Genomic DNA, 24,062 nt, shown 5'->3' with positions numbered 1-24,062 from the left:
ACTTTTTTCATTTAATTAAGATAGAGTTCTAAATATTAAATATGTCATGGGGTGACTGTCTGTCTCATTTGAAAGTCAAGTAAATTTTCTGCAAGCATAATGATTTAATCATCAAATAAACTGAACCAATCAGACAAAGTCCATTTGTTCTGTTGTCTTAATGATCAGTTCAGATCCTCCAGCTTCCTAATAAATTGCTTGGCAGTCAGTCCAAATTAGCTGGAGACATACATCTATTTTGACCTTGTATATAGATAAGATATTAGCCTTGAGGCCATTCCAAGGGATAACTTCAAATTCTATGTTTAAACATTCTTGAATTTAAGCTCTTTCATTTTGAGACGAATAGTTTATAAAACCTTTTTTCCCTGAAAAAACCCTCATAAATGACTGCAGTGTTACTATTTTAAAATTAAAACCGTCTTTTTCAGCTTCTGCGTGACTAGAGATTTTGCAAATAACCATGTAAACCGTTATAAAATGGGGAGGGAGTGTTTGAAAAGTCGCATTTTATTAAATTCCTAGCAAGATGCAAAATTTTTTTTCTTTCAAATTCATGATTTAAATTATTCAGCTTTTGGTTTGCCCAAATGCAGCCTTTTTTAGGAAACAAAAACTAAACCATACTTATGTAAGATTCAAGTGCTTCATAAAAACCACTATATTAGTAATACTTGGATTTTAAATGTTATGTTTGGAAAGGTAGCATCTCTTTTCTCCCAGCCTCCTTAATTAGCATCTCTCATAAGTGACATTTCTCTAAGAGACACTGCAGTTAAGGAGCTAAAGACTCCACAATGATTTTTACCTTTGCCTGTGGTTTTCCTGCAGGGAGTCTTCAACACATTCTGTCCATGTTCAAGAGATATAAATATCATTTTTCCATGAACCTTGATGAGAAAAACAGTAAAACCTAAATAAAAACAAGACTTGCTGGAGAAAGGAGATCACTGTCATCTCAAGGAAGTAAAACACGAGGTTTCAACAGTTGAGGCATTGGGCCTGAAATAACTGTCAGGAAATTCTTTTAAAACTGAGATTAGAATACTTCTGTGGCAAACAGTCATTTTATGTATATATTGGAAATAAGCTCTGGCATTTAAATTCATCAAAAATCACAAATTTCTTGAATCCCATAGAGATTGAACCAGGAAAATTTAAGCATGGGTGGAAAACTGTCGATGTAATCTGTAGGTTTAATATTGGAACTGAAGTATTTTCATCATTAATTAAGCATTTCATGGCTATCAGGTGCCCACTATGTGAATAACACTGTATTGATTAATTATTGACATGCCCTGTACTATCATCATTCTAGGGCAGCAAAAGAATCAATTACCAATTTTTCATCATATGTTGTTTTCTGTCCAGCTTAATGTTAGAAATAAAGTAAAAATGAATAATCTCTCTCATGGTGTGAATGGCATTATACGAAGGTAATGAGTTCAGTGACAATTGCATATTAAACCTTGTTTTCTACCACATACTAAATCATGGTTTATTGCTTGGTTTTCATTGGAGACTTGTAAATTATAGTGAATTATACTGACAACTGGGGATATTACTTTTCCATTTGATAGTTCAGCATCTACTTTTCAGAAAGCATTGCTCTTCTTTTTGCTTTTTTGTCTTGAGCTCATAAATTTGATCAGCAAGCTTACAGACCTGATACAAAGTAAATATATTTCATTTTTTCATGCAGTGTGCTAAGTTGATATTTTTTTCCTTGGAGCATGACTAATTTGATACTGTCATTCAAAAGTCTATTGCTGTGATTTGTTTTGAAATTTCTTTGTTTTGATCTGGTTTGGTTTAGTTTGGGGCTACTTTCTAATAACTGCATGTGAGGAATACAAAGAGAATAAGACTTTTTGCCTTCAAGATTTTGGTCTAGAGAAGGAAACATGCAAACACTGTAGTACAGTATGACAAGTGGCAGGGCATGGGTGAAAAGGGTGTTGGTAGAAGTTTCGTCTTTCACAAAGTAATATTTGAACTTGGTCTTGACATTTTGAAAGATGATTAGAGATTCACCAGATAGAGAAGAGGTGAAGGACACTCTTAAAAGAAGGCACAACTCATAAACCTTAAAAGCCTCAAGGATGTGTCCCATTTTATCACAGATTAGGTACCCTGGCCCCCAAAGAATCCTCTAACCCTGAAAGATTACTTCTTTGCATGTCTTTATAAGAGAGTTTACAGCAGAGCTTCTCAGTCCATTCACTGCACAGGGCAACCTGGTCACTGACCATGGTCATCCTTCTGTTCTCTAGGATGGGAAGATAGGACCAGCACCATGGACAGCTCATGATTCCCTCTTTCTAGGACTCTCATTCTCCAGCTTTGTGAATCATGGCTGGCCTCAGCAAAGAGAAAGGAGAGAACATTAAAAGGAGCTCACCACTCTCCCTCAAAGAATTATTATTATTATTTTTTTTTACAATGAACCCTCCATTAACTGAAACTTTTAGATAGCTGATGTTGTCAGCCCTTGCTTTTGGTGCAAGAGACAGTGACAAACAACTGCTCCTAGGTATTTATTAAAAGGAGGAAAACCTGAGATGCTGCAAGGGCCAGTGGGCATTCCTCAGCCACCTTCTGAGGCAGGACTGTGGCCCACAATCAAATGGTCTTCACACAGCATAATGCCGTGTGGCATTCCAAATATTCAGGAAAGAATTAAGGACTATCAATTAACTGTACTTAGGCAGGAGAGGAGCAAAATTTGTTTCTGTCTATATATATTAGATATGGAGAGATTATTATATATTATGTATAACATCTATCATATATAATATTTAGAATTCTTCCTAAATATTTACATATATTATCTATAAAGATGATACATTATATGTTTAGAAAGAATATTTTTATATATATCATATAACATTTGGAATTCTTGTATTTTTTATATTTCATATTTACATGTATATCACTAAATATATGTTTATTTAGGAAGAATACCAAACATTATGTTATATATGACATATTATGTATAAATATAAATGTATGATACATATATTTAGATAAAAAATCCAGTGAAGACGCCAGCAGCAGCAGGAAAAAGGTGTCATTTAGCCACTGTTGCTGTTCAGATGCTAAGTTATGTCTGACTCTTTATAACCCATTGGACTGCAGCATGCCAGGCTTCCCTCTCCATCACTATCTCCTGGAGTTTGCTTGAATTCATGTCCATTGAGTCTGTGATGCAATCTAACCATCTCATCCTCTGCCACCCTCTTCTCCTTTTGCCTTCAGTCTTTTCCCCAGCATCAGAGTCTCTTCCAATGAGTTGATACACTAAGTGAAAATTTTGTATGCTATATGCATATCATTATTCTAAGGTTACTTAACACATCACCTCATTACCTAAAGGTAAGTGAAGTTTTATCATGTAAATATGCAACATGGAACATCTCATGCAGCCCTTGAAAGTTACCTTAATTTAAGAAAAAGGTTTTTTCTATTCTAGGAATCATTACTGACTGACAGACTTCAGATTGCCCTCAAATTTCCCTCTACCTTTTCCTGGCCAGGGCTTCCCCTTCTGGCATGAAGAAGGGTTTTGGAATAATGGTGAGAGAGTAAAAAGAATATAAGAAATATTAACAATCATTTCTGTGGTAGTTAAAATTAATAGATAAACTTGAAAAGACCTAGAATAAACTGTAGGGATCATGTTGTAATAAATAACTGACTGTGACCACATGCATTCTCAGTTGTATCTGACTTTTTTCTACCCCATGGGCTATAGTCCCCACAAGCTCCTCTGTCCATAGAATTATCCAGGCAAAAATACTGGAGTGAGTTGTCATTTCCCGACCCAGGGATTGAACCTGAATCTGCTGTCTCCTGCATTGACAGGCGGATTCTTTATCACTGTGCCACCTGGGATCCATGATAAATAAAATACCAGTCCTTTAAATTAGCACATAGCCTTACAGCTAAATGAGTCTCTGGGGAAAGACCAAGAACTTTCAAGCAGAAGATGTGGGTCGGGCACCATGCTAGGTGCTACTATTAAAACTGTCCTACTTGGGCCTCTCAGCACCTCTGAGAAAGAAATGGCAGCAGGAGATAACAAATATAAAGAGCATGAATTTTGGAAGTCAGCTCCTGTCTTTGTCACCTGCTTTGTCAAGTTCCTAAAATCCCTGCTGCTGCAGCTAAGTCACTTCAGTCGTGTCCGACTCTGTGCAACCCCATAGACGGCAGCCCACCAGGCTCCCCCGTCCCTGGGATTCTCCAGGCAAGAACACTGGAGTGGGTTGCCATTTCCTTCTCCAATGCATGAAAGTGAAAAGTGAAAGTGAAGTCGCTCAGTCGTATCCGACTCCCAGCGACCCCATGGACTGCAGCCCACCAGGCTCCTCCCTCCATGGGATTTTCCAGGAGCCCCAGTCTATTCATTTGTAAAATAAACACCAAACTTATAAGACTGAAATGGTAAGGTAGATGAGCTGATCGATATTATATGTGTATTCCTTCCCTCTTCTGACCTGTCATTTTGTGTTCTTTCCACGAAAGCCTCTTTGTTGTTGTTGTTGTTCAACTAAAAATTCAGATATTTCTGGGAACTGTGGCAAAACCATATCTTCCCATATCTTGAACTTGCACAGTTGATTTCCTTCAGCACCTTAGTGTAGGACACTGCATTTATCCATGTTAAATTGCATCTTTTTTGGTGTCAACATGGCCTGTCAGCCTGTTGAGGGAATTTTGAATTTTGCATTGGCCTATTACCATATTCAATATCCTTTACCACCTGTGTCATTGAAAATTCTGATACACATTCCTCTTAGGTCTACTTGGATGCCATTAATAACAGTATTGAATAGAGCAGAACCCAGGGGCAGAGGTCTATGGCATTCTATCTGTGGTCCCCTACAGGCTGAAACAGAATTTTCAAGCCTCTTAGATATAGATTTACAACCAGCTGGGAATCCACTTAATTTTTCTCTCCTAGAACCCACCATCTTATAGATAATGAAAGACTTCATCAAGAGCTTTGTTGAAATCAAAGGCACTATATCTATGGCATTCTCCTGGTCTGTCAACCTCATACTAATAACCCTGTCAAAAGAGGAAATTAATGTAGTGCAGCAATAACTTATTTTTAATGAGAACACTGAAGTTTGAAGAGAGGCTGATGGTGCAGGTGTCGTTTTGGAGAAAAGATGCCTGGCCAGTTGCTGAGTGAGCCATTTCCAGTGGTGACGTGACGTTGATGCGTGACCAAGTTCCAGAGGCTGGGCTCAGCCCTTCTGGTTAAAAAAACTGGACTAAATCACACACTGAATGAATTTCTATTTATTGAGAATCATTCTGTGCTGGGCACTGGGCTTAGGTGCTTTTCATATATCTCGTTTAATGCCAACACTAAGGTAAGTACTATTTTTTTTTAACTCCCATTATTGTGGATGAGTTAGGTGAAGCTGAGCGAGGCTAAATAATTGACCCAAAGTCATATATAGTAAGTGCCAGAATCGCGGCTCACACTCAGTCACCCTGACACTGAGCCCTGCTCTCAGTCACTGTGTTCTCCTGATAGAATCTTGTGTGCTTTTGTGGTGTTGATTTAGTTGACGTGAGAACAGCATAGCAGCAAAATTTGCAGTCTGTTAATGTATTGTGGGAAGGCTTCCCTAACTGTGATCAAAGGCTCCCCACCCCCAATCTTTCACACTTCCTTTCCTGGTATCTGGGAACCGAAAAAAAAAAAAAAAAACCTGATTCTGTGATTGCTTCCTGATGCACATGGTATTGGAGGAAGAGGAATTTTGAGGGATATCTTGCTTAGATCAATACGAAGCCTGACGAAATAGTCTCTTGAGTGCATGCTAAGTCATGTTAGTCATGTCTGACCATAGCCCACCAGGCTCCTCTGTCCATGGAATTCTACAGGCAAGAACACTGGAGCAGGTTGCTGTGTCCTGTTCCAGGAGATCTTCCTGACCCTGAGTCTCTTGAGTCTTCTGCATTGACAGATGGGTTCTTTACCACTCGCACCACCTGGGAAACCTGAAATAGTCTCTGCCCAGTGGCAGAAAATACCTCCCAAGTGATCAAGGGGCTTCCTTTCTCTAGTCAAGCTCTCTGTCCCAACAGTACTGCCAAGGCTAGACTCTCTAATTGTGTTTTTATCCACTATTTTGCTGCTTGAATCTGCCCTCCACCCTTGCTTGCATGCCCATCCATCCTGACACATACCTTCTTTGTTCAATTGGGTTTCAGTATCACAGATTCAACAAAATAGTCAAATTGCCAGTCTATTCCATAGGCTCTTTCTGGGCCGAAAATCATTCTGTCTCCATTCATTCTGTCGGTGTGATTAAGTGCTTAGAATGCAACCTTATTCCTGGTGCTTGGGGGCATCTCATCATTATCAGACTTGCTATCCCTACAGAACCCATGTACACACTTGCTACCTCTACAGAACCCATGTTGGCTCCTAGTGAGCACTGCACTCTTTTCAAGCATTCACAAACCATTTGCTGCAAGCATTTAAAAAATATAAACAGGACTTCCCTGGCAGTCCAGGGGCTAAGACTCTGCACTCCCAATGCAGGGGGCCTGAGTTCAGTCCATGGACAGGGAACTGGATCCTTCATGCCACGACTAAAAGATCCTGAATGCTACCAAGACCGGTGCTGCCAAATAAATAAATATATATATATAAAAGGCATAACCATTTGTACCAGTGTCATGGCTAAGAGAATTAAGTAAGACTCTCAAAATATACATTGGAAGCCATAGGTCCTAATTTCCTGCACACGTGTAACACAGAATGTCCTGCTCACTCACTTGTTTGTGGCTAAAGAGCACTCTGTACCTAGAGCAGATCTACCTTTTGGGTCCCATTTCCCTTGAAAGATCCTGGATACCCTGCAGTTCCCATGTTGCTTATCCTTTAGTCCACGTGGAAAACGACACATTCCTGGAGGGCAGTGGTTGCTCTCTGGACCAACCTGAATTGCAGCCTTCAGGAATAGCTTACTTACACCTCACTTGCTGAATACTAACTACTGAGGGCCTTCTTCCCGGCATTATTCATTTTTTTTCAAACAGCTTTATTGCTCTGTAATTATGGATCATAAAAATTACCCATTTAAAATACACAGTTCAGTGAATTTTAGTAAATTTATACAGTTGTTCACTCATCAGTACTATTCGATTTTAGAATATTTCTATCAGTTTAAAAAATTCCCTCCCAGCCATTGCAGTCAATCCCATTCCCACCATAGGCAACCACTGATCTGCTTTCTCTAGATCCAGTTTTACATTTTCTAGAGACATCAAAAAATGAATCATACAATAGCATTGAAACATATGCATTACCATATGTAAAATAAATAGCCAGTGGGAGTTCATGTTGATGTATGGCAAAAGCCATCACAATATTGTAAAGTAATTATCCTCTAATTTAAAAAAATGAATCATACAGCATGCAATCTTCTGTGTCTGGCTTCTTTCACTTGGAATATTGTTTTTGACACTCATCCATGCTGTAGCTTGTATCTGTAACCTGTTCTTTTTTATTTCTGACTAGTATTCCATTGCATGAATGTATTATACTAGCTTTGACTCATCCATTTGCCATTAGATAAGACATTTGGATTGCTTCTGGGTTTTAGCTGTTATGAATAATGCCATCTAAACATTCATTTTCAAGTCTTTGAACATGTTTCCATTTCTCTTGAGTTGCTACCTTGGCGTGTACTTGATGGGTTGTATGATAAGAAACTGAGTCATAATAGGAGATATTGGCAGTTGTCCCACACTTATATATACCATTTCACATTGCCACTAGCAGTATGAAAGTCCTAGTTTCTCCACATCCTCACCACCACTTGGTATTGTCAATCTTTTTTATTTTTTTTATTGGAATATAATTGCTTTACAATAGTGTGTTAGTTTCTGCAGTACAGAGGAATGAACCAGCTGTATGTATACATATATCCCCTCCCTCTTGGACCTCCCCTACCCACCACCCATCCCACCCAGCTAGTCCAACCATCACAGAGCACTGAGCTGAGCTCCCTGTGCTATACAACAGGTAGTCTTTTTTGTTTTAGCCATTCTAGTGGGTATATAGTGCTTCCAAGTTTATTCTGTTATGTGATTCTTCAGAAGATAAAGATGATAAGGAGATAGCCAATGAGGGTCATAAGAAACAATGAACAAAAAGGATTATAAAAAATCTTTCTCTCACTACCATCCTGCTTTCTCCTCTTGATTCTGTCCATGGGACTAACAATAAGATCTGCTTTCCTTAGAAATACTTTTTTTTTCATCTTTAACATCCTTTTTCCTTCTGTACAGGGGGTGAAATATAGTGAACCCCCAATTCTAAAGTGCAGTAATAGCTAGCTAGGCTAAGTAAAATCCATGCAAGCATTTTTTACACCTTAATTTTAGCTAGTTTTAGATAGATTTTTGCCTCCTCCCACACCAAATTCTTTTATCAGAGCAGCTGACGAGAAACAGAATTGACTGGTTTGAATTCATTGCCTCTTTCACTCTTCTAACCTCTGATGGAGGGTGTTACATGTCATTAAAGTAGCTGCACAGCAAGAAAGAGGCAGTAAGTGAGAAGAAAAGGAGACCATTTATAATCCAAAAATTGGATAATCAGGACCTCACCTGAGATTGTCTCTTGAGGTTCAGCTTGTCTTCAAGCTTCTCTTCAGATATGTATAATCCATATATTTTATATATCTCAGTTTAATTTATAGTAAATGGACATGTATTAATAATGAATTTTGTTCATTGTAATTTCATTTACAATAATGAGCATATTGGGCATACAATATAATAGACAGGAAGTTTTATGATCTCAAAAACCTAAATAAAATCAGTTGAAAAGTACTTTCAATAACCATAAATATCCAGGGCTTTCCTGGTAGCTCAATGGTAAAGAATCCACCTGCCAATGCTGGAGACACGGATTCGATCCCTGATCAAATGCCACTCGACCCCATGCCCTGGAGCAACTAAGCCCATGTGCCAGAGCTACTGATTCTGTGCTCTAGAGCCCGGGAACCACAACTACTGAGCCCAAGAGCTTCAACTACAGAAGCTCTGCCTGCCCTAGAGGCTGTGCTCCTCAATAAGAGAAGCCATTGCAATGAGAAGCCCACACACTGCAACTAGAGAATCGCCTCTGCTCTCCACAACCAGAGAAAAGCCTACACAGCAGTGAAGACCCAGCACAGCCAAAATAAATCAAATTATTTAAAAAATAAATATCCTGCATGGTTAACAAAATATAAGCAAAAGTGTGTCCTCTATACTTTTTAAGATGCAGAGCATTTTTAGGTATTAATAATAACTGCAAAGAGATTTGAAATTTTCAAATGCTATTAGCCCATCATCACATCTGTAAGAATAACATCAGATGTGGGATATAGCACATAGTTCCCATTTTTTTAATAACAAATTTTTCCTTCAGTAGTCTCAACAATTGGGTTATTGAGCAATGCAAACAAAATTTCTTCTATGAAAACACAATTTGCAGTAAACTGTACTCACAAGTAACTTAAAAGGAAATTAGTTAGGAGTTGATTGGTTGGTTGGTTGGTTGGTTTGCATTTTTTAAAAAATCTCCTGGAGCAATGTTTATGTGAAAATATAATCAGAAAATTAGTACTTTAATCAAGAGGTAATTCAGAGAGCTTTACAAATAAACCTAAGATTCTCATTGATTACAAAAGAAGGCTTTCTATCTCCAGAACCCTTAAAACACTCAGAGGCAATTATACCATTAAGGTCTCTCTTTCTATGCAGAGATTATCTCATTGCCTCATGATTAGTATTTCCTGTTTACTGAGAAAGACTCCATTCAGAAAACACACATTTTCCACCCCCCACCCAGCCTCACCTCCCTGTCACACTCCTCTCTCACTGTCCTTTTCTCTGTCTCTACCTTAGAACCTCTTTTCCTTGCCATAGGTTAACAGTTGTGTTTTGGGTTTGGTTTTGTTTTTTAAGTACAGTTGACTTACAGTATTACATTAGTTTCAAGTGTACAACTTTAATATGTTCATGGATTATCCTCTATATAGTGAAAGTGAAAGTCCCTCAGTCATGTCCGACTCTTTGCGACCCCATGGACTGTAGTCCATGGAATTCTCCAGGCTAGAATACTGGAGTGGGTAGCCTTTCCCTTCTCCAGGGGATCTTCCCAACCCAGAGATCGAACCCAGGTCTCTCGCATTGTGGGTGGATTCTTTACCAGCTGGGCCACAAGGGAAGCCCAAGAATACTGGAGTGGGTAGCCTATCCCTTCTCCCACAGATCTTCCCAACCCAGGAATCAAACGGGTCTCCAGTTGCAGGCAAATTCTTTACCAACTGAGTATCAGGGAAGCCCATTCTTCATATAAAGTCATTATAAATTACTGGCTGTATTCCCTGTGCTGTTCATTACATCCTTGTAACATTTATTTTATAGCTAGTAGTTTGTGCCTCTTATTCCCCTTTACCTGTCTTGCCTTGCCCCCTCCCACTTGGCTGCCTTTGGTAACCCCAATGGCACCCCACTCTAGTATTCTTGCTTGGAAAATCCCATGGATGGAGAAGTCTGGTGGGCTGCAGTCCATGGGGTCGCTAAGAGTCGGACACGACTGAGCGACTTCCCTTTCACTTTTCACTTTCATGCATTGAAGAAGGAAATGGCAACCCACTCCAGTGTTCTTGCCTGGAGAATCCCAGGGACAGCGGAGCCTGGTGGGCTGCCGTCTCTGGGGTTGCACAGAGTCGGACACGACTGAAGCGACTTAGCAGCAGCAGCAGTTTGTGCTCTGTATCTGTGAGTCTGTTTCTGTTTTGTTATATTCATTTGTTTGTTTTATTCTTAAGACTCCACATATAAGTGAAAATACGTAATATTTGTCTTTGTCTGCCTAGCTTATTATTTCACTAACCGTAATAGCTTCCAGATTCATTCATATCGTTGCTGTCAAATTTTTATTCTTTTTTTGGCTGAGTAATGTTCCATTGTATGTATATACCACATGTTACCTTCTTTATCCATTTATCTGTTTATGAACACTTAAGTTACTTCCATATCTTGGCTGTTGTAAATAATGCTGCTACAAACATTGGGGTCATATATCTTGTCAAATTAGTGTTTTCATTTTTCTCAGATATATACCCAGGAGTGGAATTGCTGGATCATTTGGTAGTCTGTTTTTAATTTTTTTAAGAACCTCCATACTGTTTTCCGTAGTGGGTGCATCAGTTTACATTCCTATCAACAGTGTCCTAGGATTCTATTCTGTCCACATCCTCACCAACACCTGTTATTTCTTTTATACAACAACCATTTTGACAAGTGTGAGGTGATATTTCACTGTGGTTTGATTTGCATTTCCCTGATGATTAGTGATGTGGAACATCTTTTCATGTGCCTGTAGGCCAGCTGTATGTCTTCTTTGAGGAAATGTCTATTCAGGTTCTGTTCCCATTTTTAAAATCAAGTTGTTTGATGTTTTGATATTGAGTTGTATGAGTTTTTTATATACTTTTAAAATATTTTGAATATTAGCACCCTATCAGACATATGATTTGCAAATGTCTTCTCACGTTCAGGGAGGTTGCCTTTTTGTTTTGTTGATTGTTTCCTTAACTGTGCAAAACCATTTAGGTTTGATTAGGTTCCACTTGTTTATTTTTGCTTTTATTTCCCTTGCCCAAGAAAACAGATTCAAAAAAATATTGCTAACACCTATGTCACAGGACTGGAAAATGTCAATTTTCATTCCAATCCCAAAGAAAGGCAATGCCAAAGAATGCTCAAACTACCACACAATTGCACTCGTCTCACATGCTAGTAAAGTAATGCTCAAAATCCTCCAAGCCACACTTTAGCAATACATGAACTGCGAACTTTCAGATGTTCAAGCTGGTTTTGGAAAAGGCAGAGGCACCAGAGATCAAATTGCCAACATCCACTGGATCATGGAAAAAGCAAGAGAGTTCCAGAAAAACATCTATTTCTGCTTTATTGACTATGCCAAAGCCTTTGACTGTGTGGATCACAATAAACTGTGGAAAATTCTGAAAGAGGTAGGAATACCAGACCACCTGACCTGCCTCTTGAGAAACCTATATGCAGGTCAGGAAGCAACAGTTAGAACTGGACATGGAACAACAGACTGGTTCCAAATAGCAAAAGGAGTACGTCAAGGCTGTATATTGTCACCCTGCTTATTTAACTTATATGCAGAGTACATCATGAGAAATGCTAGGCTGGAAGAAGCACAAGCTGGAATCAAGATTGCCAGGAGAAATCTCAATAACTTCAGATATGCAGATGACACCACCCTTATGGCAGAAAGTGAAGAGGAACTAAAAACTCTCTTGATGAAAGTAAAAGAGGAGAGTGAAAAAGTTGCCTTAAAGCTCAACATTCAGAAAACAAAGATCATGGCATCTGGTCCCATCACTTCTTGGCAAATAGATGGGGAAACAGTGTCAGACTTTATTTTTTTGGGCTCCAAAATCACTGCAGATGGTGATTGCAGCCATGAAATTAAAAGATGCTTACTCCTTGGAAGGAAAGTTATGACCAACCTAGATAGCATATTGAAAAGCAGAGATATTACTTTACCAACAAAGGTCCGTCTAGGAGAAGGCAATGGCACCTCACTCCAGTACTCTTACCTGGAAAATCCCATGGACAGAGGAGCCTGGTAGGCTGCAGTCCATGGGGTCACTAGGAGTCAGACACAACCGAGCGAGTTCACTTTCACTTTTCACTTTCATGTATTGGAAAAGGAAATGGCAACCCACTCCAGTGTTCTTGCCTGGAGAATCCCAGAGACTGGGGAGCCTGGTGGGCTGCTGTCTATGGGGTCGCACAGAGTTGGACACAACTGAAGCGACTTAGCAGCAGCAGCAGCAGTCAAGACTATGGTTTTTCCAGTGGTCATGTATGGATATGAGCGTTGGACTATAAAGAAAGCTGAGTGCCAAAGAATTGGTGCTTTTGAACTGTGGTGATGGAGAAGACTCTTGAGAGTCCCTTGGACTGCAAGGAGATCCAACCAGTCCATCCTAAAGATCAGTCCTGGGTGTTCATTGGAAGGACTGATGCTGAAGCTGAAACTCCAATGCTTTGGCCACCTCATGTGAAGAGTTGACTCACTGGGAAAGACCCTGTTGCTGGGAGGGATTGGGGGCAGGAGGAGAAGGGGACGACAGAGGATGAGATGGCTGGATGGCATCACTGACTCGATGGATGTGAGTCTGGGTGAACTCTGGGAGTTGGTGATGGACGGAGAGGCCTGGCGTGCTGTGATCCATGGTGTCGCAAAGTCGGACACAACTTAGCGACTGAACTGAACTGATGTCAAAAAGTATACTGCCTGCGTTTTCTTCTAGGAATTTTGTGGTTTCAGAACTTACATTTAGATCTTTTTATAAAATAAATCCATTTTGAATTTATTTCTATGTACAGCATAAAATATTCTAATTTCAATCTTTTACATCTAGCTATCTAGTTTTCCCAACACCGCTTGTTAAAGAGACTGTCATTTCCTCATTGTATATTGTTGCCCCCTTTGTAGTAGATTAATTGACCATATGTGCACAGGTTAATTTCTGGGCTCTGTTCTATTGCATTGATTTATGTGTCTTTTTTCATGCCATACCACACTGTTTTGATTACTGCAGCTTTGTAGTATAGTTTGAAGTCAGGACGTTTGGTGCTTCCAACTTTGTTCTTTTTTCTTAAGTTTGCTCTGGCTCTTCAGGATTTTTTGTGGCCCATACACATTTTAGGATTATGTGTTCTAGTTCTGTAAAAAAAAGAAAAAAAAATGTCATGGTGTTTTGATAGAGATTGCATTGAATCTGTAGGTTGCTTTGAGTAGTATGGACATTTTAACAATATTAATTCTCCCAATTCATGAACACAGGGTATCTTTCCATTTCTTTGCATCATCTCCAGTTTCCAACACAGTTGTATTTTGATGGCATCTGTCATACAGACTGTTATTTGCTGATTATTTAATAGCATTTTCAATAAAAAGTAATAGCAGAAGGAAAGAAAAATTGGAAAATCTAGTCATAGGTTTTAATTTTTTTAGTTGAAGTGTTAGAGGTATAGGGAAGGAGCTACAGATGGTGGAAGAAGAGGGAGCTTTACATCACCCTTGGCAAGACTATGTGAGAGAATTTGGTGCTAAAACTCTGAAGGAATAGAAAACTATTGAGAGTAGAAAGGGAAAGAAATAGGATATGAATGTTCCTTTCTTCTCCTCCAGAGAATCTTCCCAACCCAGAGATCAAACCTGGGTCTCCTGCATTGCAGGCTGATTCTTTACTGTCTGAGCCACAGGGAAGTCCTATGTAGACATATATATTTAGGTGGATGGATGATAGGTAGGTAGGTGGGTGGATGGATGGATGGATATGTGGATAATATGCAGGAATACATACATACCCATGTTTTTAAAAATATTTTCCATCTACTGGATTGAGAGCCCTAGAGGACTGAATAATTTTCTTTTTTGTTGCTCTCAAATTGCATAACGTGGTGATTATGTGAAAGATATCCAATAAATGTTTGTCAAATAAGCTTATTATTGTCTGCTTAATATCACACTTCAAAAACATTAAAGATCACTTAGCTAGAAGAAGAGGCAAGGCAAGAATAAAAATTTCATGATTGTCTCCTCCAGAGGTCCTTCCATCCACCACACCATTTTCAAACACAGATTATTTCAGCCCAAGAAATGAGAGAGAAAATGTCATGGTCAAAACGTAAATGCAAGTTCAAACAAGGATTTCTGGAATTGTGGGAGTTGAAGTTGAATGACACACAGGCATGCTTGCCTTGATGCTCTCAAGTGTTGGAAAGTGTTTAGAAATCATTACCAGGGAGGGGGAAAAGCTTTCACATTTAATTGCAATTTTAGTTCTGCAGAAGAGAAAAGAGCTGATAAACTTCCATCTCAGCTTCCATTCTGGGCATTCAGAGCACTTGGAGTGTTTTAGAAGAGGTCCCTCTGAAGGTAGATGAGCTCTCTAGACTTGCATGGGAGCTGCTGTCCTTAGGTGGCAAACGTTTTGCAAAGGATAGAGGGGAATAGTCTACTTTCTAAAATGGAATGGGGGTTCCACATGCAGGGTTGTACTGTTTCATCCAAAATATTATTTAAATAAAATTAAAATAAAAAATCCCTTCCTAAATAAAAACCCAGAAATAAGAAAAATGCAATCCCGCAGTGAAAACTAGAATCACCTGAGTGCCAGCACTGCCGCCTATGTAATCACTGGAGGATTCCAGCTACATGTGTTATTTCATGTCTGTCAGCTAAATCTGAACTCCAAAGTATAACAAATGCAAAATGTGACACTGAGGAACATTATGTGGGTTTGTGATTTTCCCTGGAGGGTGCGGTCCAGCAGGCAAAAAACGGATTGAGATTTCATGTGGAACATGGAGACAGACTGTCACTGCATGACTCTTCTCCGTGACTCACATGCATTCCTGCAGCTTTCTTTGGTGTTTTTCATATTGTGTCTATGCAAACATGGCAACAAAAATGGAAGTTGAAGGATGATAGCATTTTTTTAAAACACATGGAATATTTGCTCTCCTGAAAAGGAGCACAGACTAAATTTCCAACAGCGAGGAGAGTAGTTAATGAATTATGACATAACTTCTCTAAAAACCCAGTGTGGTAATAAGGAGTTACTTTAAATTCCTACCAAGAGTTGTATACTTAGGAAAGTTCTTTAGGCTTAATATTAAGTGAAAAACATTAAAGTGAAAATTGTACTTAGTTATGACCACCACAAAGCATAATCATGGGGACAAAATGAAAGGAAATATAGCTAAACACTAAGAGCCTAGAATAATCTGTCCTCTTGTTTGTTTCTCTGTATTTCCTGTCTCTATAACAGGAAAGCAGTATTGTTCTTATAATCAAAACCTTGTTTAATTTTTAAATAGCAGATAAAGGAAAAAAGCATATTTAATTTATATCACAGTAAACTTAACATGTTTAATTTATATCACATTAAATTTTTAAAGGAAAAAAAAGTCTGGGTACCCTGACTTCCAACTTGCTGTGACATATATTCTGATGTGAGCTATTCAGTGTGAGGGTAATGTCATGATATTGCCTAGCAGAAATCCCACAGCTAAACCCAGAAATGTAAATGACAGTGACATAATATTATAGCATTGTCACTCAGCACAGTTACTCTTCTATTGTTGGAGTGTGCCAGCTGGTTTCTGACGTTTTCCTCTTCAGTCGCTATTGGAGAAGATTCCTGGAGGCAGCCACTGCTCTGATGAATGAAAACCAATATGCAGACCTGTGTTGTTTCAACAACATTCCTTCCCTTCGACCCACATTTCTCATGAGAGTTATAATGAAAACCAAACCAAGCATTCACTTTAACTTTTCACCTGTTGGAACTCAGCAGCTGGAACCACATTCTTATCTTCATGTGTATTATAATTTATTCTTAGTTAATGGTTTGCGTGCATGCTTACTTGTGTACTCAGTCATGTCTGACTCTTGTGACCCCATGGACCATAACCCGCCGGATTCCTCCGTCCGTGGGATTCTCCAGGCAAGAATACTGGAGTGGGTAGCCATTCCTTTCTCCAGGAGATCTTCCCGACCCACGGACTGAACCTGGGTCTCCCTCATTGCAGGCGGATTCTTTACCGCCACCAGGAAATCCAGTTAATAGTTTGGTGATATAGTATTTATACCCAGTTTCTCTGAGTTTCCTCTTTGAGTCTGCCAAATAATTTGTGACAGAAACCCACTATTGTTTTTTGAGCTGAGCAGAATTGGCTCAATATCTTCGAGTAACTAAATCCTCAGTATATTACCATTAGTCTACCTTTTACTCCAATAGGGTTTCTTCCTTTTACATGCAGTTAACTTTTCACCCGGAGAAGGCAATGGCACCCCCCTCCAGTACTCTTGCCTGGAAAATCCCATGGACGGAGGAGCCCGGTGGGCTGCAGTCCATGGGGTCGCTAAGAGTCGACACGACTGAGCGACTTCTCTTTCACTTTTCACTTTCATGCATTGGAGAAGGAGATGGCAACCCACTCCAGTGTTCTTGCCTGGAGAATCCCAGGGACGGGGGAGCCTGGTGGGTTGCCGTGTATGGGGTCGCACAGAGTCGGACACGACTGAAGTGACTTAGCAGCAGCAGCAACTTGTCAACCAAGTAGTGATGAAATCCATACAGAACTCTGTACTAACACAGTAATCATTGCTCTGACTCTTTGAAAACTGAAGGTTTACAGGCTGACTGGTTGTGAGTTACGGTGCCTAGGGTGGCACAATTTTACTATCTCCCTATCTGCTTATAATGACAATCACTGAAGGCAAACCCAACTGCCTTTGGACTTGACTTTTCCATAATAACTGTCTTTCTTTAGAATAGTCTCTCTGTTATTGTCTTGCCAATTGGATTTCTTATTGTCAGCTTTGGAGTTTTGAAGCCAAATGTCTGCCTTCCCTACCTGTCTAATATTAGTCAACTTGGATTGAATCTTGGGTCGATGAGGACTTCTTGTCCTTTGGTATATACGCATTTTACAAGGAATTCTGTAAGATATGTGTCTGAGCTCTTTTGATCTGAAGCTTTAACCCTGCTATGAGCCTTGTTCAAAATTGAAGCTGTATTATTTTAATGTTTTCAGATGATCGAGACCCAGTATAAATGTTTTGAACATGATAACTCAAAGAAAAAAAAAAAGCACCAGCTTAAGAACAATTATAATGTTAACCAGTAGTATGTGTGTGTGCTGAGTCATGTCCAACTCTGCAACCCTATGGACTGAAGCCCATCAGGCTCCTCAGTCCATGGAATTCTCCAGGCAAGAAATACAGGAGTGGGTTGCCATTTCCTACTCAGGGGATCTTCCTGACCCAGGGATTGAACCCATATTTCCTGTGTCTCCTGCAGTGGTAAGTGGATTCTTTACCACTGAGCCGCCTGGGAAGCCCAAACAATAGTATAACTAAGGCCAAATACTATAGAGGTTGACAGCAACAAGAAGAGCCTGTGGTGAGTGGTAAAGAGCAGGTTCATAATCAGGTGCATATTCCAGCCACGATATCCATTAGCAGTGAGACACTTGACATATAACAGTATTTCTAAATCTCAGGTTTGGCGTCTCTAAAATGGGAATGATACTGTTATTGTAAGAATTCAAGGAGATATTTGCACATATATAAATGCACCTGGCACAGTTCCTGGCACAACTGGAACATAGCAGATGTTCAGTAAATGTAATCATCAGTATCTCCTATAACATGTGATCATTTCTAATAAGGAAGGGGAGTTACCCAGGCATTGTTGACACAAATCACATTCTGTGTTAACTAGTTCATTCTAGCTGCCTATATGTCTGTCTCCCTTTTGGGGGTAGTTCTCTGGGGGAGGCAGCAGCAGAGCTCCAGTGTGGAGGAGGACCTCAGTTTACCTCCTGTTGGAGATTAAATGGTGGGATGGAAGAATAGGATACTTTCCTTTAGATTAGCTCTGGTACTAAACTAATAGCTAGAAACTAGACCCATTCCTACAAGAGCATGTCGCTTCCATGAGGACTTTTCTGAGGTTAACCACATCTCTTCCTGCAAGGCATCACCGTATTCGTTTGACATGATTAACTTCATGAAAGTGACCAACCAAGTCCCTGTTTCGCCGGGTCAGATTTCCATGTATCCTTAGAGACTGTTAGCGGAAATGAGCACCCTGTGAAGGTTGCATCTTGTATGTTCAGGGCACTGTGCTGATTGTTTTCAGTTTCACTCTATCTTTCCAACGGCACTTGAGACGGGGCATTAACCTCCTCATTTTATAGGCAAGAGAACTGGAAACAGAAGAGTCAGGTAACTTGCCCAAAATTGAGTTGTCGGTGAGTAAATCAAAAGCAGCAATGGAGGTTACACCCACTCAGTTTTACCACACTTGTTATTTAGTGTCAGTTATTTCTCAAAATAATTTGGAATGTTTTTATTGCTTTAAGAACATTTCTTAGCAGGATTCAGGGGTCTGTGATAGCACCATCACCATCATGTTCAATTCCCTACTGAGAGAAAGGCAGAGAGGATTTTGTGGGAGAAATTTATATTTAATAGAAGCTTTAGCCAAGCAGTTGAGAATAAGAATAAAAGGGAATGAGAAAATGTAGTGGTTTTTAGACTTGCAAATACACTTGAAAAGGTTAATGTTGTATTTTTCAGAAATGGAGGCTTTCTTTGATCTTAATGTTTAAAAAACAAGGAACAATGCAAGGGCATTTCTCTGGATTGTATGAACAGTATTGTCTGCAAGTAATCAGCCCTGGGACTGCATTTATTTAGCATATTTATAAATCATCTGAAAGAAGGAGTATATGGTGAAATTCCAGAGTTGCAAAAACTACTAAGTTCCTCCAGGTAGTGAAATGCCAAGCTGGCTAATATGAATATAGAAAGATAACACAATCTTACATGAATGGGCAGAAGGATGGCAGATGGGCTTCTGCATGGACAACTGTAAGATAAGGAATGTAGGCGCAATCATTCAAACCATCCTTCCAAATTAAAGGGCTTTCAACTATCAGCTCTGACCGAATTAAGAGGTTTTACAGTCAGTGTATATTTTTGTGCCTCGTTATTCCTACTGCAGCTGTATGGCCAGCCAAAAATCAAGAGTGCTTAGAAAAGGCATTTTTAAAGGGGCATTAAAAGCAGGAAATGGTATCCTGCTTAAATGCAATGCCAAAGTTTACCTATACCTGGATTATTGTGAGTAATTTGTTCAGCAGACCTGAAGCAGTTGAAATAGGAGAGGAGACAGTACAGAGAGAGTGGACTAAAGGGACTGCTTTGTGAAAAGAGAGCTGCTTTATGAAAACAACCTGCCAAGATGAGGATTTATCAGTCTGGGGGAGATGAAGGTTTATAAAATCAGAGGGAGGTGTTGCATGTAGACAGACCTTGATTAACATTCACCATCCCCACCCTCGACAGACATGGGTCAGAGAGTGAGTATAAAAAGGAATTGAACAAATTTACGGTTAACAAAGGGGAAATGCAGTGGGAGAGGGATAAATTAGGAGGTTGGGATTAACATATACATATTACTATGTATAAAATAGATAACCAACAAGGGCTCCCTGTAAAGCACGTGCTCATGTGTGCTCAGTCGAATCTGACTTTTTGCGACCCCATAGACTGTAGTCCACCAAGCTCCTCTGCCTATGGAATTTTCCAGGCAAGAAATACTGGAATGGGTTGCCGTTTCCTACTCTGGGGAACTTCCCAACCCAGGGATTAAACCTACATCTCCTGCTGTCCTGCGTTGGTAGGCAGATTCTTTACCTCTGCGCCACCTGGGAAGCTCTTACTTACTGTGTATAGCATATGCACAGTATTTACACTCAGTTGTGTCCGACCCATTGATTATACAATCCATGGAATTCTCCAGGCCAGAATACTGGAGTGGGTAGCCTTTCCCTGCTCCAGGGGATCTTCCCAACCTAGGGATAGAACCCAGGTCTCCCGCATTGCAGGTGGATTCTTTTACCAGCTGAGCCACAAGGGAAGCCCCAGAATACTGGAGTGGATAGCCTATCCCTTCTCCAGCAGATCTTCCTGACCCAGGAATCGAACTAGGGTCTCATGCGTTGCAGGTGGATTCTTTACCAAGGGAACTCAATACAATATTCTGTAATAGCCTGTATGGGGAAAGGGTTTGAAGAAGACGGGATATATGTATAACTGAATCACTTTGCTGAACACTTGAAATTAACACAACATTGTCAATCAACTGTATTCCAATATAAATAAAAATTTTAAAATATTTTAAAATTTAATTTAAAAGTAAAAAGAATAGAGGATCATGCTAACTTAAAATCAATTTAGGCAGAGAGGCCAATAGGCTAACTGACAAATAGAGTAGCACAGAATGAGTGCCAGGAAATACCCCCCTCAACCCTGTAAAATTTGAAGAGAATTTTTTTAAAAATCATTTTCACAATGGGTCATATACTTTTGAACTAGTTATCCAACAAGAATTGTTCTATTCTAGTACCGTATGTGTGTAGGAAAGAGGTGAACATATTCTTATAAATGGTTTATAATTTGTTGTTTTTAAAAAGTTAGTGATATTTGGACATATGCCGAAACTTTGCTGTTTGCCTTAGAGTAAAACAAGTTTTGGAGTTAGGCAAACCATATTAAAATCCCAGAGCCACCATATATTGGCTCTTTGGTAGGCTACTTCACCATTCTGAACCTCAGTCTCCTCTTCTGTAAATCAAGGAGAGCACCTTCCCATTAGGAATGTTGTGATGAAGGAAAGAGAGTAATGTGTAAGGCTCTGGGAAGGGCTGGGGACTGAGGCTCTCTGCAAGCCTTGGTTTCCTATGTCATCTCTTTTGCACTTTGCCCTTTGCAGTATGCTGTCAGACTCAAAAGTCCCATCCTGGGGAGACCCTGGTCAGCAGTACTTGATTCTATTCCTACTTTGTACTTTCATCTGCCTTAATATTCATTCTTCCATATTCATTGAGCTTCCGTTATTTCAAACATTGTTGGGGAAATAATGATGATAAAGACGTACCTGCTCTCTGAACACTTACCTGGGCGGATGTTTTTTTGAGAGCTTCCCTGGTAGCTCAGCTGGTAAAGAATCTGCCTGCAATGTGGGAGACCTTGGTATGATTCCTGGGTCAGGAAGACCCCCTGGAGAAGGGATAGACTACCCACTCCAGTATTCTTGGGCTTCCCTGGTGGCTCAGATAGTAAAGAATCCACCTGCAATGCAGATTTGATCCTTGGGTTGGGAAGATCCCCTGGAGGAGGGCATGGAAACCCACTCCAATATTCTTGCCTGTAGAATCCCCATGGACAGAAGAGCCTGGAGAGCTACAGTCCATGGGGTCACAAACAGTCGGACATGACTAAGCAACTAAGCACAGGCAAGGCTATCTTATCTGGGTGAGTGTTAGTGTCAATTGTTCAGTCGTGTCCGACTCTTTGCAACCCCATGGACTGGACTGTAGTCCGCCAGGCTTTTCTGTCCATAGGAATTCTCCAGGCAAGAATACTGGAGTGCATAGCCGTTCCCTTCTCCAGGGAATCTTCCTGACCCAGAGGTTGGACCCAGGCCTCCTGCATTGCAGGCAAATTCTTTACTTCCTGAGCCACCAGAGAAGCAGCCTGTGGGGAGGGCTACACAAACACCAACCCAGCAAATAAAATTATTTCAGAGAATGCTATGAAGAGGTTCACAGGGTGGAGCATGATGGGGCTGAGGACTCGATTCTTTTAGCAAGGAGGAGGGACGGGCCTTGGCGAGGAAACCACACTGAAGTAGCGTCCAAATGGATGAGAAAGCATCATTTAAAAATTGCAGGAGAGGCGGTGGGTCGGGGTGCCGGGGGAGCATTCTAGGAAGATGGAGAAACGAGTAGAGACCCCAAGGCCAGAATGAGTGTGACTGTTCAAGGAACAGAGAAGGCCAGAGGGAGAGAGGCAGGGACCAGAGAGAGACAGAGCAGCCAGCCCCGTTGGGCCTCGAGGCCGGGTCAAGACTCAGGTTTTGCTCTAAGAGCCGTAGGAAGCTAGTGGAGGGATGAGACCTGACTCAGACTTGGAGAGGTCTTGTGGCTGCCGGGTGGCGAGCTGGACCCGCAGGCAGCCTGCCTGACGGAAGCCCTGCCCCTGCTCCTCCTCTGCCTCACCGCCCCGGTCCTCTCTCTGTGGCCTCGCGGGGACACACGGATCTCACGCCACATCTCTCCCGGTGCAGAGGTAATTTTGCACAAATCTCTCCCCTCCTGCATCTTATAGGACAAATAAAAATCATTTTTCTCAAGTGAAGTATTTAATCCAAATATATATGTCGTTTCAGGTTTTAAAAATCAATTTGATTGGCCACAGGAAACGTATCTTGGCATCTCTGGGAGACAGGCTGCACGACGACCCACCACAGAAGCCCCCTCGGTCCATCACCCTCAGGGTAAGTACCCCGCGTGCTTGTTCCGTCCTCCACTCATATCCTCAAAAACTGTGTTGTGCAGTAAGATAGGAATGACTGAAGCAGGGGGTCAGAAAGTACAGGCTGTTTTCCAGGTAGCTTACCTTATCTGTATAAAAAGCTTTCTTGCCTTTGATAGCATTTTCTAAGACAAGGTTTGTTTTTCTCGATTGGTTAAATGTGTGTTTTTGAGATTTAGATAAACATCTGAAAAACCATCACCTTTAAAAAACCTCTCTGCTGCCCCCCATCCCACACTCCCCTCAACACAGAGGAAATGAATTTTCTGTCAAACTCTTCAAACCCACAGAAAGAAAATCGATGAGGACCAGAGTTAAGTTAAAGATCGATTTAAAATTAACCTTCGGGTCTTCTGTTTTTTAAGAAATGAATTGTTCGGTTTTTACCCACTTCAAAAATTAACAATAGAGAATCTAGGACTTTAGTAAACTATTTCAGCTATATTTTAGAATTAAGGGGTAGAAAAACTAGAGAGAAACCATAGGAGGAAGAAAGAAATAAAGTGGAAGGGAAGGAAGGCAAGAAAGAGCAGAGGGAAAGAGACAAAGAGAGAGAAGATTCCAGGGAGAATGGTCCCAGGAAGGAGTAACCAGCAGTCTCTGGTGTTTATCAGGCCCATAGGAACTTTTCAAAAATTCACCATAAAGCTGGGGTCTCCATGACCAGTTGGAGAGTTCCAACTCTGTTCTCTTTATTGAGCCCTGTACTTGCTTGCTTCTGATTCCTTTTTTGCAAGTGTCAGAAAGGGTGGCGATAATAAATGAACACAAAGGTGCCACTTGGATGTAACTGCCAGCAATGAAATGCCACTGAATGTTTCTTATCAGCGGACTTCAGCAAACAGGCATAACTACTGTCAGGATAGCGGAGGATCAGGCAGGAGAGGAGCTGTTAAGATTTTGAGGCTGATTCCATTTTAAAGGAGAAGAAAATACACAAAGACTTCAGGAAAAGCGAGCGAATTGGCTCCAGGAGGGAGCCATGAGGAAAATTGATGTCTAGGGGAATTGGGATATATGGGTT

General features: G+C 40.4%; 1 protein-coding gene across 7 annotated transcripts in view; it reads left to right on the top strand.

Moving 5' to 3' along the window:
- ANKS1B (ankyrin repeat and sterile alpha motif domain containing 1B) overlaps positions 1-24,062 on the top strand; it is a 1,158,555-nt gene that overhangs the window by 1,034,465 nt on the left and 100,028 nt on the right. For all 7 annotated transcript variants that reach the window (XM_024992182.2, XM_024992180.2, XM_024992184.2 and 4 more), the window contains one exon: positions 22,893-23,000. In XM_024992182.2, coding sequence (XP_024847950.2) covers positions 22,893-23,000 — 108 coding nt within the window. The remainder of the gene's footprint in view (positions 1-22,892; positions 23,001-24,062) is intronic.

Source organism: Bos taurus, chromosome 5 (genome assembly GCF_002263795.3).
Source record: "Bos taurus isolate L1 Dominette 01449 registration number 42190680 breed Hereford chromosome 5, ARS-UCD2.0, whole genome shotgun sequence".
NCBI lineage: Eukaryota > Metazoa > Chordata > Mammalia > Artiodactyla > Bovidae > Bos > Bos taurus.
Note: the sequence above shows the minus strand (reverse complement) of the source record. Positions and strands in the feature narration are given on the sequence as shown.